Source organism: Stegastes partitus, unplaced genomic scaffold (genome assembly GCF_000690725.1).
Source record: "Stegastes partitus isolate 25-593 unplaced genomic scaffold, Stegastes_partitus-1.0.2 Scaffold900, whole genome shotgun sequence".
Lineage (NCBI taxonomy): Eukaryota > Metazoa > Chordata > Actinopteri > Pomacentridae > Stegastes > Stegastes partitus.
Window position 1 is genome coordinate 21,995 of NW_007578631.1, and position 14,591 is coordinate 36,585.

The 14,591-nt window shown below is 40.8% G+C and overlaps 1 protein-coding gene across 2 annotated transcripts; it reads left to right on the forward strand.

Annotated features, from left to right (window-relative positions):
• The first annotated feature begins 948 nt into the window (after positions 1-948).
• Positions 949-11,247, forward strand: epn1b (epsin 1b). 2 transcript variants are annotated; one of them, XM_008293656.1, is made up of 9 exons: positions 949-996; positions 4,373-4,480; positions 5,104-5,259; positions 6,342-6,470; positions 6,745-6,865; positions 6,994-7,169; positions 7,542-8,973; positions 10,028-10,174; positions 10,645-11,247. In XM_008293656.1, the coding sequence occupies exons 2-9, from the start codon at positions 4,412-4,414 to the stop codon at positions 10,890-10,892; spliced, it is 2,478 nt and encodes an 825-aa protein (XP_008291878.1). In that variant the 5' UTR covers positions 949-996; positions 4,373-4,411; the 3' UTR covers positions 10,893-11,247. The 2 variants fall into 2 exon arrangements, with proteins under 2 accessions (XP_008291878.1, XP_008291880.1); XM_008293658.1 differs by having other exon boundaries at positions 10,602-10,690.
• Positions 11,248-14,591: the final 3,344 nt, after the last annotated feature.

Genomic DNA, 14,591 nt, shown 5'->3' on the forward strand with positions numbered 1-14,591 from the left:
ACTACCAGCTGTCGCTATGATACCACTGTATAAGATGATGCACATAATTGATCACAAATCTGAAATTCATGTCAACACAAAAATTCTATATTTATCTTTTTATGAAAAAAAGGGTTATTTTGAAGTGTAAAATATAACACCAGAATACCTCAAAACCCTTTCTCTTAATGTCTTCCACCAGTAAAATGATTTTGCGGCTATTTAAATATTAGCGAAGAAACTAACATCCAAAAAAGCCAACTGAAATAAATTGAATATGTTTATCTTGTGACCTCTGTAAGGCAGTTAACATTAGTCAACAATGAGTCTATATGATCATTTACTTTCATGAAATGTGCTTGAAATGTAATATTAAGGCACAAAATATTAGCTTTCTGCTACAATTTCAAAAACAATAGTCCAGAACTGTTTTACACAAATGGTAATTTAAGTTAACGACAAAAAAAGGAACAATAAACTAAAAGGTATTAAAAACAGCTATTACTAAGATGCACCTTCACACGTGATTATAGCTGTCAATCATTATGTATTAGACTAAATCCAATGAACATAGCTAGTTCACTGAAATAACATGAAAGGTCTGTGAAATAACAGTGCAGGTATCAGGTTAAAATTAACAAACTGCTGGACTGGGCTGAACCACCGGTGTGTAAAGATGTTAACGACACCTCTGGAGTTTGTGGTTTAGGATTTAGCAGGTCCAACAGCTTGCGTTGAACCTACATATTAACCCAGTGTATTTGATATGGTGTAAATGGTACTGTATTCCAAGGAAAGTGCTTTTAATTCAATATTAAGTTTGTGTCTTGATTTTAAGAATGAAAGGGGTACAATTGTTTCAAACAGTTGGTGATCTAAGGGAAAAGCAAAAAAAAAAAAAAAAGTAAATAAATAAGAGAGAGGGGGCGTGGCCTGACAGGTGCCGTAAACTGCGGAAGCGGAAACGCAGCGTCGTGTCGTCTCCCCTCCTCGAAGATTCCTGAATATCTGCTCATGGTTAGTGCTTTATTTTTGCTTTACACGCGCACCTTTTATGCACGAAGTAACGTGAACTCAGCGGGTGTCGTTTCGAACGAAACACAGCGGCAGTTTATTGGAATAAAGCTGCTCCTTCGGTCTGTCAAGTCGGCTGTTAAGCTGGTTCTCGCTGGCTTGACAGCAGCGGAGCCTGGCCGCTAGCCATGTTGACGGCTGCTGGCCGTCTCCAGTCGCTCTCCGAGGTGCTGAAAAGACGCAGGCAGACACGATAAATACAAGAAAGACGACTCACAGTTGAGACAGCTCAGGTTGTTTATGCTGCTGCTTGAAAAATGAGGTTTTAGCTCTTATTTCCCAACATCAGCCTCAGGACGCTGTTGCTAACTAGCTTGTAGCTTAGCCTGATAGTTAGCTGACCGAGGTGAGAATGTGTTTGTCGCAGTGATTATGACAAAGTGACAGACAGAAGCTGTCACCTACAGCAGGTGCAGTTCAGCTTTGCAGTCACGCAGACATAATATTTGTTCGTTTCTTTATTCGTTGTAGTGACAAGAGGGAAATATCACTTCTTTTGTTGCACGTAGACCACAGTAGACCGGGTCAAACCTAAAACCACTATATATAAACTGGTCAAATCTGGACCAGATTGTCCCACAGAGGCTAAAGAGACGTTTAAACACAGGCAACTTTTTATTTATTTCTATTTTTATGCATATTTTATATATATTTGCGAAAGTCCAAAATAGAGAAATTTCACTGCTTGTTTTTGCATGTATATCACATTAGACCTGGTACACATATAAAGCCACAGTATGCATCCCGGTCAAATCTGGACCAGATCATGCCAAACAAACTAAAACTACTAAAACTCTAGAAAACACAGCTTCTGATTTGTGAAATATCTAATTGTGAAAGTGCAAATACAGAGATTTTACTGCTGTTTTTCACATCAAAATTACATTAGACATTCTCCACATCTAAAACCATACAGACAGGTCAAATCTTTTAAAAAAAAAAAAAAAATCCTCTTTTTTTTTTGCATGTATTTCACATTAGTCCTGGTTCATATTTCAACCACAATATATAGATTTGCCCAATCTGGACTACACTTTGCCAGACACTAAAAAAATCTTCACAACACCTTTATTCTTGTTGTAAAAGTGCAAAATGAAAGGGATTTCACTGCTGTTTTTCTCATGTCGACCAAATTAGATGTGGTCCAGGTCCAGGTGAAAAATCACTATATATCGACTGGTCAAATCTGCAGTACACTGTAGCTGCAACAAAAAGGGAGATTTTATTACCTTTTTCCCCCCACATAGACCACATTAGACCTGGTCCAGATCTACAATCACGATATCACGATATGTTGATTGTCAAATCTGGACTAGATTGTCCAACAGAGACAATAGAGTCTTTCAAAGACATTCTCTGACTTGTGAAGGAGGACAGTTTAGTCCAGACTCGACTTCAATGCATATGGGGGGTTCTGAGCTGGACTTGGTCTTATGTGGCCTTGAAAAAAGTATTTTAGCAAACAAAATAAAGGCTTAACAAATTTCAATTTGGGTTTAAAACAGCATGAATGGTTTACCCAAAATGCGTTGCACAGTTTTACATCATTAAAATATGGTTAGAAAGTCAGTCAGTTGTTGTTAGTTACTGAAAAGTCCTATTAACCATCCCCATAATGTACAAATTAGAAGTTGGCTTCAGCATAGGCCTTGTAGCTCAGCCACATATCTACCTAGGTGAGGATCTGTGTTTGTTGCAGCGATTATGACAAAGTGATGGATGAAAGCTGTCACCTACAGCAGGTGTAGTTCAGCTTTGTCTTTGTATTTGTCTGCTTGCCATTGTCCCGCAGTGCCAGCCATCACCTCAGCTCATTTTTTTTTTATGTTGACTGGCTCGTCCCCACAGCTGCAGGATCTGGTTTCTGACATCCTGAGACAAACCAATGCAGGCAGGAGGAAGAGAGGTCAGCAGGATGAATGCTAACTGAGCCAGCAGCTCATAAGCAGCAAAAAATTAGACTGTTACAGAGGCACATTTTTTTTAAAAGGCAGAGCTTTAGGGCTCCCAATAACAGCTTATTTTCCTTTCGAGTAATCTATCTACTAATTTCCCAGTTAGTTTATTAATCTAAACAATGAACATTTTTCTCCAAAAAAGGTCAATTACCCTTTTATTTTAGTTAATTTTCCTATGACTAACTGGATGTCATTGTATAATGCAGCACGGTACAAAGTAGAAACAGTACATATACATATTAAAGTGCAAAACTGAGTCAAACTGCAAACTCAGACATGATAAAAATAAATATAATAGAGGGCTCATTTTTTAGGTCAGTAGTTAACCTCCAAAGAAATCCAAGTTTCTGTTGAAGCCTGTAATAAGGTTTAGTCTGTATATTAAACAAACATGAACACAGTAGATATTTTACAAGCACAGAGCAGCTAAAATAGCTCTTTTTCTCATTATTGTGTCATTGTTCCTTGACTTTAGAAGTAGCTTTTAGGCCAGGGGTGTCGAAATGCGGTCCTCGAGGGCCCCAATCCTGCATGTTTTAGATGTTTCCCTCTTCCAACACACCTGATTCAAATGATCAGCTCATCATCAAGCTCTGCAGAAGTCTGATAACGATCCTGATCATTTGAATCAGGTGTGTTGGAAGAGGGAAACATCTAAAACATGCAGGATTGCGGCCCTCGAGGATCGGATGTCGACACCCCTGTTTTAGGCCATACCGTCTCACAAAAGCGTGACATGAATTCATGTGCATAGTGAAACCTGTAATCCTAGTGTGCTGCGTTTCAGTCACTATTTCGTTGTTACGCTGTCTGACAACTCAAACAGAAAAATACACAAATGAGAACAGCTTTATTGGGAATTCGGCCTTATTAATATACAGTGTATGTGAGCACAGAGAGCAGGAGAGAAGAACACGGATGTTAAGTGCCTCCTGTGTGTTTTCTCTCAAGTATTTGTGCTGCTTTGGTTTACCATCCAAATTCTGCAAACCACCTTTTTGTTATCTGATCATTTGAAGTACTCCCAGACTTTTGAAGCTTTCAGGCTTTTGAATCTTGAACACTGATCTGAATCAGACTTTGCTGCGGCCATCTTCTAAAACTGTAGCTGACCAATGACTAAAGGAAAAAACAGCTGATATCATGACAACCATTGCTCAGTGACACGAAGGAAGAACAACAATAAATCACGTTTAAAAATAAAAAATAATGTTGGTTATAATCTTGATGCAGATACATTTTCAGTGTCATGAATTACGCCAACTAATAGTGGCAGCTCTCAATATGTTGTTTGTTTTTGTCCAGTCTGTGTATCAACCCTTTGAGTATGCAGCAATGTTCATATGTTTTCTCCAAATTAGATCAGGGTGGTTTGATTCCCCACCTCCCCGCCAGACACCATGACGTCCTCTATGCTCCGCCGACAGCTGAAGAACCTGGTCCAGAACTACTCTGAGGCCGAGGTCAAGGTAAGAGGAACTAGATTTGAGTGCTTGGTGACTGTGTGAATCCTAATCATCCCAGTATCTCTGTCTGATATGACCTTAGCCAGTGACTTAAATATTTCGTTATTGTATTCTATGATATCCTTTCAAGATGGCATTTAAAGCATTTGTTTGTAAGAAAAGCAAAAATGGTTTGTGGATCATTTTCTACACATTTTATTGAACGGTGAATGTGTTGCATCATTATAAACATTAATACAATGACTGAAAAGGGTCAGATGAGTGGTGAGTTTAAAGATCAAGCAAAAGACAAACTGATGGTTCAATAATTCCACAACACTGAAACAGACTTATGTTACAGTGGGCTTTTGAGTTCTGAGGTTGAGGTTTGTTTGTTTTTTGAGTCAGTGGAAAATGGGGATCCTAAAATGCTGATCTGCTGAGACATGATCAATAATATCCAACTGATTACTTACCTTTTTTCAGTAGCACAATGAAAGGAGATGCTACACTGCTGCCCGTCCCTCAAAATCCTAAAGTCAGCTTTATTCTCATGAGCTGGGGTCTCCAGCTTTTAGATTTCCACTACCTTGTCCTTCCTGTGGCTGCTTTTGATGCTAACAGCTCTCACTCTGGTCCTTTTGCAGGTGAGAGAGGCAACATCCAACGACCCATGGGGCCCCTCCAGCTCTCAGATGGCTGACATCTCTGACTTGACCTACAATGTGGTGGCCTGCAACGAGATCATGACAATGCTCTGGAAACGGCTGAAAGATGACAGGAACTGGAGACACATACATAAGGTGAAGGGTAGAAGGAGTAGCAGTAACACTGAAAAAATAGTGTCCACACAAGGATTTTTCCGCAAACCGGTGGCTTTTTAAAAAATTGTTCCCAATGAGGATAGGGTATATCTGTGAAACTACAGAAAAAGCGATGCACCCAGCATCTTTTTTCACAGCGCTCTGCTTTTTTGCTCAGCCGCTTCTAGTTAAAAATCTCTGAACTTTTCAGAAAGGCACCATAACTTTCACTGCTTGTTTCGAGCAGGACTCTGGAGGAGAAGCTTGTTCTGGCTGTCGGTCACATATCACAATAAACCTTGATGCAAACCCATAGTGCAATGGTGGTCTAAGTAGGGAAATGATATCAGTGGTTTTTGTCACACTTTTAATCACTGTGATCTCATTTTTCACAGCAGCATAAAGTCCTGCACATCTATGGAAAAGGCATGACCATGTCTATCAAAAGAGAGAACTCAAAAATATTTTGGTGCAGCAAAACGATTATAGGGCTGTAAGGTGGCACAGTTGGTAGCACTGTTGCCTCGCAGCAAGAAGGTTGCCGGTTCGCATCCCGGTGGGGGCACCGGAATCTTTCTGCGTGGAGTTTGCATGTTCTTCCTGTGCAGCGTGGGTTCTCTCCGGGTTCTCCGGCTTCCTCCCACACAGTCCAACAACATGTTGAGGTTAATTGGTGATTCTAAATTGTCCGTAGGTGGTTGTCTGTCTCTAAGTGTGGCCCTGCAATAGACTGGCGACCTGTCCAGGGTGTCCCCTGCCTTCGCCCTAAGTCGGCTGGGATAGGCTCCAGCCCCCCCCGCGACCCTAATGAGGATTAAGCGGTGTATAGATAATGGATGGATGGAAAATGATTATACCTTTAAAAATAAAGTAGTTAATAAAAAAGTATTTATTTTACAAAAATGTAATAATTTTTGTCCTTTCACTGTTGTTGTTTTGTCCCTTGTCTATGTCAAAGGTTGAAATCACAAGGCATAATTGCACCAGTTTTTCTGAAAACTATACAAACTGACAGTTTGTTTAGTCCAACTGTATATATTTTTCTCTTTCATAAATTTATGTGGTCATGTTTTTAATCCTAGTCCCTGACACTGCTGGAGTACCTATTAAAGACCGGTGATGATCGTGTGCTTCTGAAAATGAAAGATAACATCTACATCGTCAAAGCCCTCACAGAGTACCGCTTCGTAGAAAAGGATGGCAAAGATCAGGTGATACATGATGTTTCACGATGATGTCTAAAGGTTGCATCATTTTAGCTTCCATTAAATGGTTGTATGCTATGCATTAAGGTTATCCATTACTGGCAATATGATATTCATGCTACTTTACCTCCAGGCCAGGTTCACAACAACAATGAAAACAGGCAGTCTGGATTTGTTGTCTTTGAGTTTTGTTTCAAGAATGAGTTTCTCAAGTTGAGGTAGAATTTTACCTTAATAGTCAAAGCCAAATCAAAGTCTGATGTAGCTGTATCTGTTTTAGGGTTCGAATGTGAGAGAAAAGGCCAAGGTCGTCCTTGTTCTTATGGAGGATGATGACAAACTGAAGGAAGAGAGAGATTTTGCTGTCAAAACCAGAGAAAAGACATCAAAAAGTTCTGCGGGTGAGATCTTCTGTCCTAAAGTATCACTTGGAAATACCCATTGTTTTACTCGTTTTTGTTTAGTTGCTTTTTCATGTTTGTCTCTCTCATGGCTATTTTTGAATCCCTTTTTCATTCCTTCTAATCAGCCTCATCTGCGGACAGCGTCAAGGATCCCAGTTACAAGCCGTGCTATGTTCCCGGGGCAACAGGTCTTCCATCCTTGGACAACATACCTTCTGTGGCGGACTTGACTGCTTCCTTCGCTGCGAAGAAAGAAGAGCGACTTAAACAGGAAGCTGACAAAAAAGAAACTGAGAGAAGGGTGAGTGCCAGCATTGATATTGAACAGCTATAGCAAGTGGCCATAGTAGCATCAACACCACACCAATATAAGCCTATCAGGTACCACAACACTGCAAAAGGGTGCCTCAGAAATAATGTCAATGAAAAAATAGGATAATGTGATGTTAAAAAAAAAAAAAAAAAGTAGACATATTCGAGCTCCCTATCTAACATAGCAAAGTTTATCAAACCAAATTAAGCTACAGTTGCTTAACTGTTGCACTATAGCATGGTTGATTACTTGACTTAAATCAGTTCAATCTCACATGTAAACAAGATCAATTTTGTTAGACCAGGTAAGAACCACTTAACAAGTGCTTGTGTTCACTAGTTTGCACTTTTTATATCCTAGGCCAAGTTGAGCGAAGATGAGCTGAAATGGGAAGATGCAGGCAAAGGCAATGATGTTGCTGGTGCTTGGGGAGGAGATAAAGCAGAGGAGGAAGAAAAAACAGATGCATGGGGGGCACCAAAAGAACCTAAAGAGGCCGCAGGTCCATGGGGCGCACCCACAAGCCCCAATACAACTGAAACAGCAGCCAGCAGTGATCCATGGGGGGCTCCAGCTGAAACTGATGAAGATCCATTTGCAGCAAAACAAACTGATGAAGATCAGTTTTCACCACCAAAGAATGGAGAAGATCCTTTTGCGGAACCTGATCCTTTTAGTGCATCGAAAGATGACCCCTTCAATGCCCCAAAGGACAGTTCAGACCCATTCAATGCCCCCAAAGACAGAGAGGATCCTTTTGCTGCTCCAAAAGATAAACCAGATCCATTCAGTTCTTCTAATAGCGATCCATTTAATGCACCCAAAGATGATCCATTTAATGCTCCGAAAGATGATCCATTTAACGCTCCGAAAGATGATCCGTTTAATGCTCCAAAAGATGATCCATTTAATACTCCGAAAGATGACCCATTTAATGCTCCGAAAGATGATCCATTTCATGCTCCAAAAGATGATCCATTTAATGCTCCGAAAGATGATCCCTTCAATGCTCCAAAAGATGATCGTTTCAAAACCTCAAATGACGACCCATTTAATACCCCAAAAGACGATCCTTTCAGTACACCTAAAGATGACCCATTCAGTACCACAAAAGATGACCCCTTCACTGCTCCTACAACGCCACCTAAAGAAGATCCTTTCTCAGCGCCAACCAAACCTACACAAGACGACCCTTTTGCTGCACCAACAACACCCCCGAAAGATGATCCTTTTTCTACACCATCCAAACCTACACAAGATGATCCTTTTGCTGCCCCAACAACACCCCCTAAAGAAGATCCTTTCTCTGCACCTACCAAACCTTCACAAGGTGACCCTTTTGCTGCACCAACAACACCCCCAAAAGAAGATCCTTTCTCTGCACCAACCAAACCTTCACAAGAAGACCCTTTTGTTGCACCAACATCACCCCCTAAAGAAGATCCTTTCTCGACACCACCCAAACCTACAAACGATGACCCCTTTGCTGCACCAGCAACACCCCCTAAAGAGGACCCATTCACAGTGCCATCCAGTCCACCAAAAGATGATGCCTCAGATCCCTTCAATGCCCCACTAGTGAGCTCACCTCAAGGTGGGGCAGATACATGGGGGGCAACGGCAAGTTCTCCACCTGGCACTGGGTCAGATCCCTGGGGGTCAGCATCTGCTCCAAATGAGACAAAGGGTGGAGATCCCTGGGGGAATGGGGCAAGTGCCTCCTCACCTCTTGACAATGCTGATCCATTTGGGGATACATCCAAAACAGACAATGACCCATGGGGAGCCCCAGGTAAGAAACACACCAACGGCCATAGATGGTCATTATTGAAACTTGAAAATAGATTTATATGAGGAATGTCCTGATCAAGTTTCTCTTTGTTCCAAATCCAAGTCATTTAGTATTCACAATCTGCCAATACCTGAAACCATAATAAGCACTTCAAATGTTGTAGATTAGCTGTACTACCTGTTTGCACCACCAGGTAGAGCATTTTACTGTTTCATATTGTAGGGACCTGAGGAGGCAGGCACTTCCATGTTGGCAAGAATTTTGGGAGTTTAACTGGTAAAGTAGCACCATGACAGAGACTTTTATTAGACTTAATGATCTCACCCAGCGACCAAAATGTACTTAACCTGTACTTTAACAAAGATAGTCCACCGACATACCAGTGGACCATCTTATGGCAAATTGTGGGGAGTTTTGTTCATATATCTGCAAGACTACAACTGCAGTCCAAGATTTTGGTATGGTTTTGTGTTGTTAACAATCACTTCAAATTTCCCTTGACAGTCTTGATCTTACAACTGGTCTTGGGACATTCCTAACTTTGACAATAAAACATTCTAAACTCAAGGTTCACTTAGGAGCTCTTTCCAGAGCCTGCCTAAACAGGAATATGATCATGTGATGGCACATGGTCATACAGTAAATTGGGGTCATAATCTCTGTGACACCAGAATCTTCACAAGTTAGAGTGGGAATTGGTGTCCTGACTAGGCTGTCGGATCATAGAGCAAGAGTCTTGATCGTACAAGTAGCCAACAACTACCTCAAACCATTTAGCATCACTTGCAGCTGGTAGCTGTTGTTTAGGAGATAGAGTTGGATGTCAACAAATTGCAAGGTTGGTTACCAGTTCTTGTTCCATCAATGTGTGTGAATGGGTGAATGATAGGATTTCTATTTACAGATAAAGTTTGTTTAATATGGTCAAAAGTTCAGAAATGAACCTCATGTTCAGAATATATCATCAGTGAAATAAGCCATTAGATGAAAATGTTGTCACTTACTGTACAGTTCTGTTGCCTCCCATTTAAGCCTGATTTATTTACCCACTTAGCTTCAGCTCCAGCCAACACAGATGATGCGTGGGGTACACCTGCTCCACCCTCAGACTCCTCCCCATCCAGTGACCCCTTTGGAGATGGAGCATCTAAAACCAGTGATCCCTGGGGTGCACCAAGCAGCACAAGCGGCAATGGCACAGGTAAGTCACATGAAATGCTCTGAGTACATGTTCCTTGTTTCATCCATTAAGAGCAAACCCTCATCGTCTACTTCGTACGTAGCAATACAATCCTCTGTTCTGATTAAATCAACTAAATATTTGTTGTAAAATGTGTGTTCTAAAATGTATGTTTGTTTTTAACCAATAGGAGTCTAAGCCTGCTGGCTTAGTGCTCAGCTGGACATGGTGACTCTGAAAACTAAACTGTGTGCCTGTAGCTGTGTTTCTGTGCATTTTTGTGTGATTATACGCTTTTCTTGTCTCCATGAAAGGTCAGTTGCATGTCTGACCATTTTCCTCCATTTCCCCTCCATTTTCCCAGCATTGAGCTGCTGCCTAACAGTCTTAATCAATTAACCTTCTCTTCCGCTTTGCTCTCTCTTCCTCCCTGACCTGTCCCCAAAAGAAAACACCTTTTAGAGTAGAACTGGACCTTTATTTTATTGCAGGAAAGCGAACAGTGCAAGAAGAGGAGATGTACAGAAAGACTGCTTTGTTCTTGGGTTCAGCGGGGGCGTCGCTGGTTGACTTGGACGATCTGTTTTCCTCTAACCCCAAACCCAGACAGCGCCCCCTCATCAACACGCTCGCCCCACAAACACAAGCCATCGGTAAGGACGGAAAAAATGCTTCACTCTGGGTGACAAAGAACATTTTTGACAAAGGCTACACATGGAATTATTTGTGGTGTGCGTGACTCAAATGGATGCATGTACAACCTCGAAGACTGAAAAATCACTGAGATGCTAAACATTAGTCACTTGGTGGTGATATTTCATATGCATTCCACTGCTGATCGGCAGAAGTCTGCAGTTTAGGGACAAACAGACCGAGAGAGAGGGGTGGAGACTGTGTGACTGACAAATATATATCAATCGATTTGTATGGAAAAGCTTACTGTGATCATGTGTCTTGCCATTCCTCCCCTGTGGTCTCGCTGTAGTGTATAGATGTTGTTATGTATGTGCGTGTGCGAGCATTAGTGACCTATTGAAGTTACTCTGTGTAGAGATTAGTGTATATTAACCAGCAGATGTATAACTCTTCTCACCCCTCTCTCTGCTCTGCTTTGGTGCATTTTCTCTTTACTGGAATGCTTCGAACTGTGCATCCCTCCCTTACTCCTCCCCCTCATCTCTCCATCCTCCTGTCACTCTTCCTCGTTTCCCAGGCGCTTTCAAAGCAAGGGGTGTCGCATCTGGCCCTATGGTAAGATCAGCTGCTTTTGCTGAAACATCAGCCCCACACTACAATCTTTTTGGTTCCACTCTAGCGTCCTCCCATGGTGCATCCTATCCCACTTTTGGAGCTGCCAGTGAAGCGCCCCTTTTTCAGCTACCGTCACATACTCTGGGAGTGTCTCATTCTGCTGTCAATATGCTTCAGGCAGCTCAGGTGGCTCCAGAAACTGGGATGGTGCAACCCATTTCTGTCAGAGGGAGTCCACAAATGGGACTTAACATGATCTCCCCCTGTGGAGGAGGGGCAGTGGTGCAACCTGGATATCCAGGGTCGCTCTTGCTGGGAACAGGAATGGCTCAGTCTAGTTTATTTGGAGGGAGTCACTCAGCAGCAGTGGGTGACTTTAGAGGTTCCACTCCACAGACTGGAGGTGGAGTCTTCTCAGGCAGCAACTCGGAGGAGACGGTGAACAAAAACGCCAATCCTTTCCTGTTCTGACATCTAGAAATATAATGTTTCTTTCGTAAATTCAAACTGAAATTTCATTTGGATTTTGGGGGAGGATAATTAAAGCAAAAGAACCTCTATTACATGTATTTCATGAGGCAAGCACATAGGAGAGGGACAAGCGAATCCAAACAATTTAAGCAGACTCCCGCACACTGTTTGACTTGCAAAGATACATTTATTAGTGCAATGTTTTGATGCTAGACCTTCATCTGAAAATAGTGCCTGGTGTAGGTATGTATCTTTGCAAGTTAGACAAGATAATTAAAGCACCACACAGGGAAATTATACATTTTTTAGCCCTCTTGTGCAGTGTATGAATGATAGTCATCCAACTATTTACAAAACAGCAATAACGTTTAAAGATTACTTTCCACTGTAGCTCACAGGTAGCCACTGGTTTCTGTTTGTCATGTCATTAAACCCGTGGGAAGAGGCTTGCAAGGCACACCTTTATTTGATTTTGTTGTTTGATTTAGTTTCACAGTCACACCATTTTAAAAAGTAAGCTGAATTTGTCTTTTTTTTTTTCTTCAGTTAAAGTTTTCTTTAATGCACCAAGAAGTGAGCATTTCTCAAATTGCAGTTATTAATTTGCAAGATTATCTGCTTGAAATTGTATGTACATGCAACAGGGCTACTTTGCTTTTCACAGTAAAGTAGTCTAAGTATTGGCATGTTGAACTCAAATCAGTGGCTGCCTGGAAAGTCAATTACAACTTTTAAAAATGTGATAAACTTTAGACGACAGGCAGTGTTACTTGCATGCAACGTTAAGGGCCAAAACATGCAAAAACCACTTGATGATCCTCTAAACCCTTCGGCTCCTCAGCTTACACTTATCGCCCCTCACGCCCTTGAAATGCAGACACATCTATCTAGTAAATGCCCATAAATAAATGTATACAGCTTAATATATATTAACAGATATACACACAAAATATGCGCAAAACTGTCTACTTCTCATTTGAAACCAATTTGTGGGAATTTTGTTTTTGTGCAAAAGTCTGAGAAACAGAGAGTACCTAAGTGTGAGTGTCTGTGTTGAAATCCTGAGGAATTGCTGTGTATTTGAGTGTTGTGTGAAGAAACACTGACTGGTAAACACGTCATGGTAGGTTTTCATTAGGTGTGCATGTGTTTGTACAAGACGGACAGTATGTGCGACCTGTGTGCACACAGTGAGTGTGCAGTATATATATATTGTGCTGATGTAAATAGTGGAAGTACTTACAGATAAACCTTGAAATCTACTGTATATCAGAGTGTTACAATCACAAGTAACTATTTATTGATCTATTTATTGATTGATTTATTTATTGCTTGATTAAATATTGGCCTCCGACACAGACAAATTCAGGTTAACTTTCATTTTGGTGTTGCTATCGGACAGGTCGGCCTGATAGCATCAATCGCATGTGATGTCAAAGGTGATTAATCTGATTCAAAAAATGGCTTCATGAATCAATTCTGTAACCAATGGTGGCTTTATCTTCCCTGTTTAGGTTTGTAGTCATGGATTCATTGTGGAATTGTCTTCTCTGTATGTCCCGGAATTAGACAGGAAACACAGATGTATTATTGTATTATGTTTAGCTGCAGCGTTGGCTAAATAAAAACCGAATTTGAACATATCAACTTCTTTTATGCGCATGCTGTCTGAGCGGATCTTGTGTGTGTGTGTGTGTGTAGCTGCCCCTCATTTATTTGGTGTGCGATTAAGGAAATATTGCAACATACACTTGTATGAAAGGTAAACTAAAGGCTGCACCTTCCTTTTCACTTATTGTAGCTCTGCAGAGACAGCTGCTGCAACATTTTGACAGGAGCAGGATTAATGGTAGTTTATGAGTCATGAAAACATCAGTAAATCAAAGCCACGCTAAAAGCAGCCAAGACTGATGACTTTTAACAAGTCACTTATTTTGAATTGGTAGATTTGGGTATTTTCAGTTAAATGTGAACGTGGGTAAAGAAAATGAACTGGAAATAAGTAGAAAGTTTAGCTTCAAGGGATTACAAAAAAAAAAAAAGGATCAGAATGACTATTGTTATTTCCCAGATTTAATTTTGTATGAAATCAATTTATTTTGCTGTGTATTTAAATTTAAGGCTGTGTTGTAAACTGTGACAGTATACAGTACATTTGAGAAATAAAATGATACACAAAGCGACTGTCTATTCAGCACTTTGTCTCATTTTACATGCACATTATTTTTTTAAACATCTGGCTTTTTTTTTAAAGTGAATTGCATCTTGTTCATTGCCGTTTCCTGTGAGCCCAACTTCATTTTCCAACCAGTTACAACTTGCTTACTTTCACCACAAGAGGGCCATAAAACCTCACAAATTTAGACACAATGCAACTGTTGCTCTGTGAAACACTTCAATATGTCCTCTAATTCGCATCTTAAATGGAAAATACATTTCAAAAATATGGCCACACCCATAACAAACATCCTTCTAATGGGTTATTGATTTCTTTGTGCATTACAGTCCACATCCACTCAGAAATGTTTGACACTAAATAGCTATTATTCAACTATTTTCTAAAGGAAACAAGTTGTCTCTGCACCCTCAGTGGTAGATGGAAATCAGGGGTCTCGAACTCCGGTCCTCGAGGGCTGCAATCCTGCATGTTTTAGATGTTTCCCTCTTCCAACACACCTGATTCAAATGATCAGGATCGTTATCAGGCTTCTGCAGA

Coding starts and splice junctions, on each gene's coding strand:
- epn1b (XM_008293656.1), top strand. CDS start 4,412: ATGACGTCCTCTATGCTCCGCCGACAGCTGAAGAACCTGGTCCAGAAC. Junction 6,471..6,744: donor AAAAGGATGGCAAAGATCAG/GTGATACATGAT, acceptor TATCTGTTTTAG/GGTTCGAATGTGAGAGAAAA. Junction 8,974..10,027: donor TGACCCATGGGGAGCCCCAG/GTAAGAAACACA, acceptor TTACCCACTTAG/CTTCAGCTCCAGCCAACACA.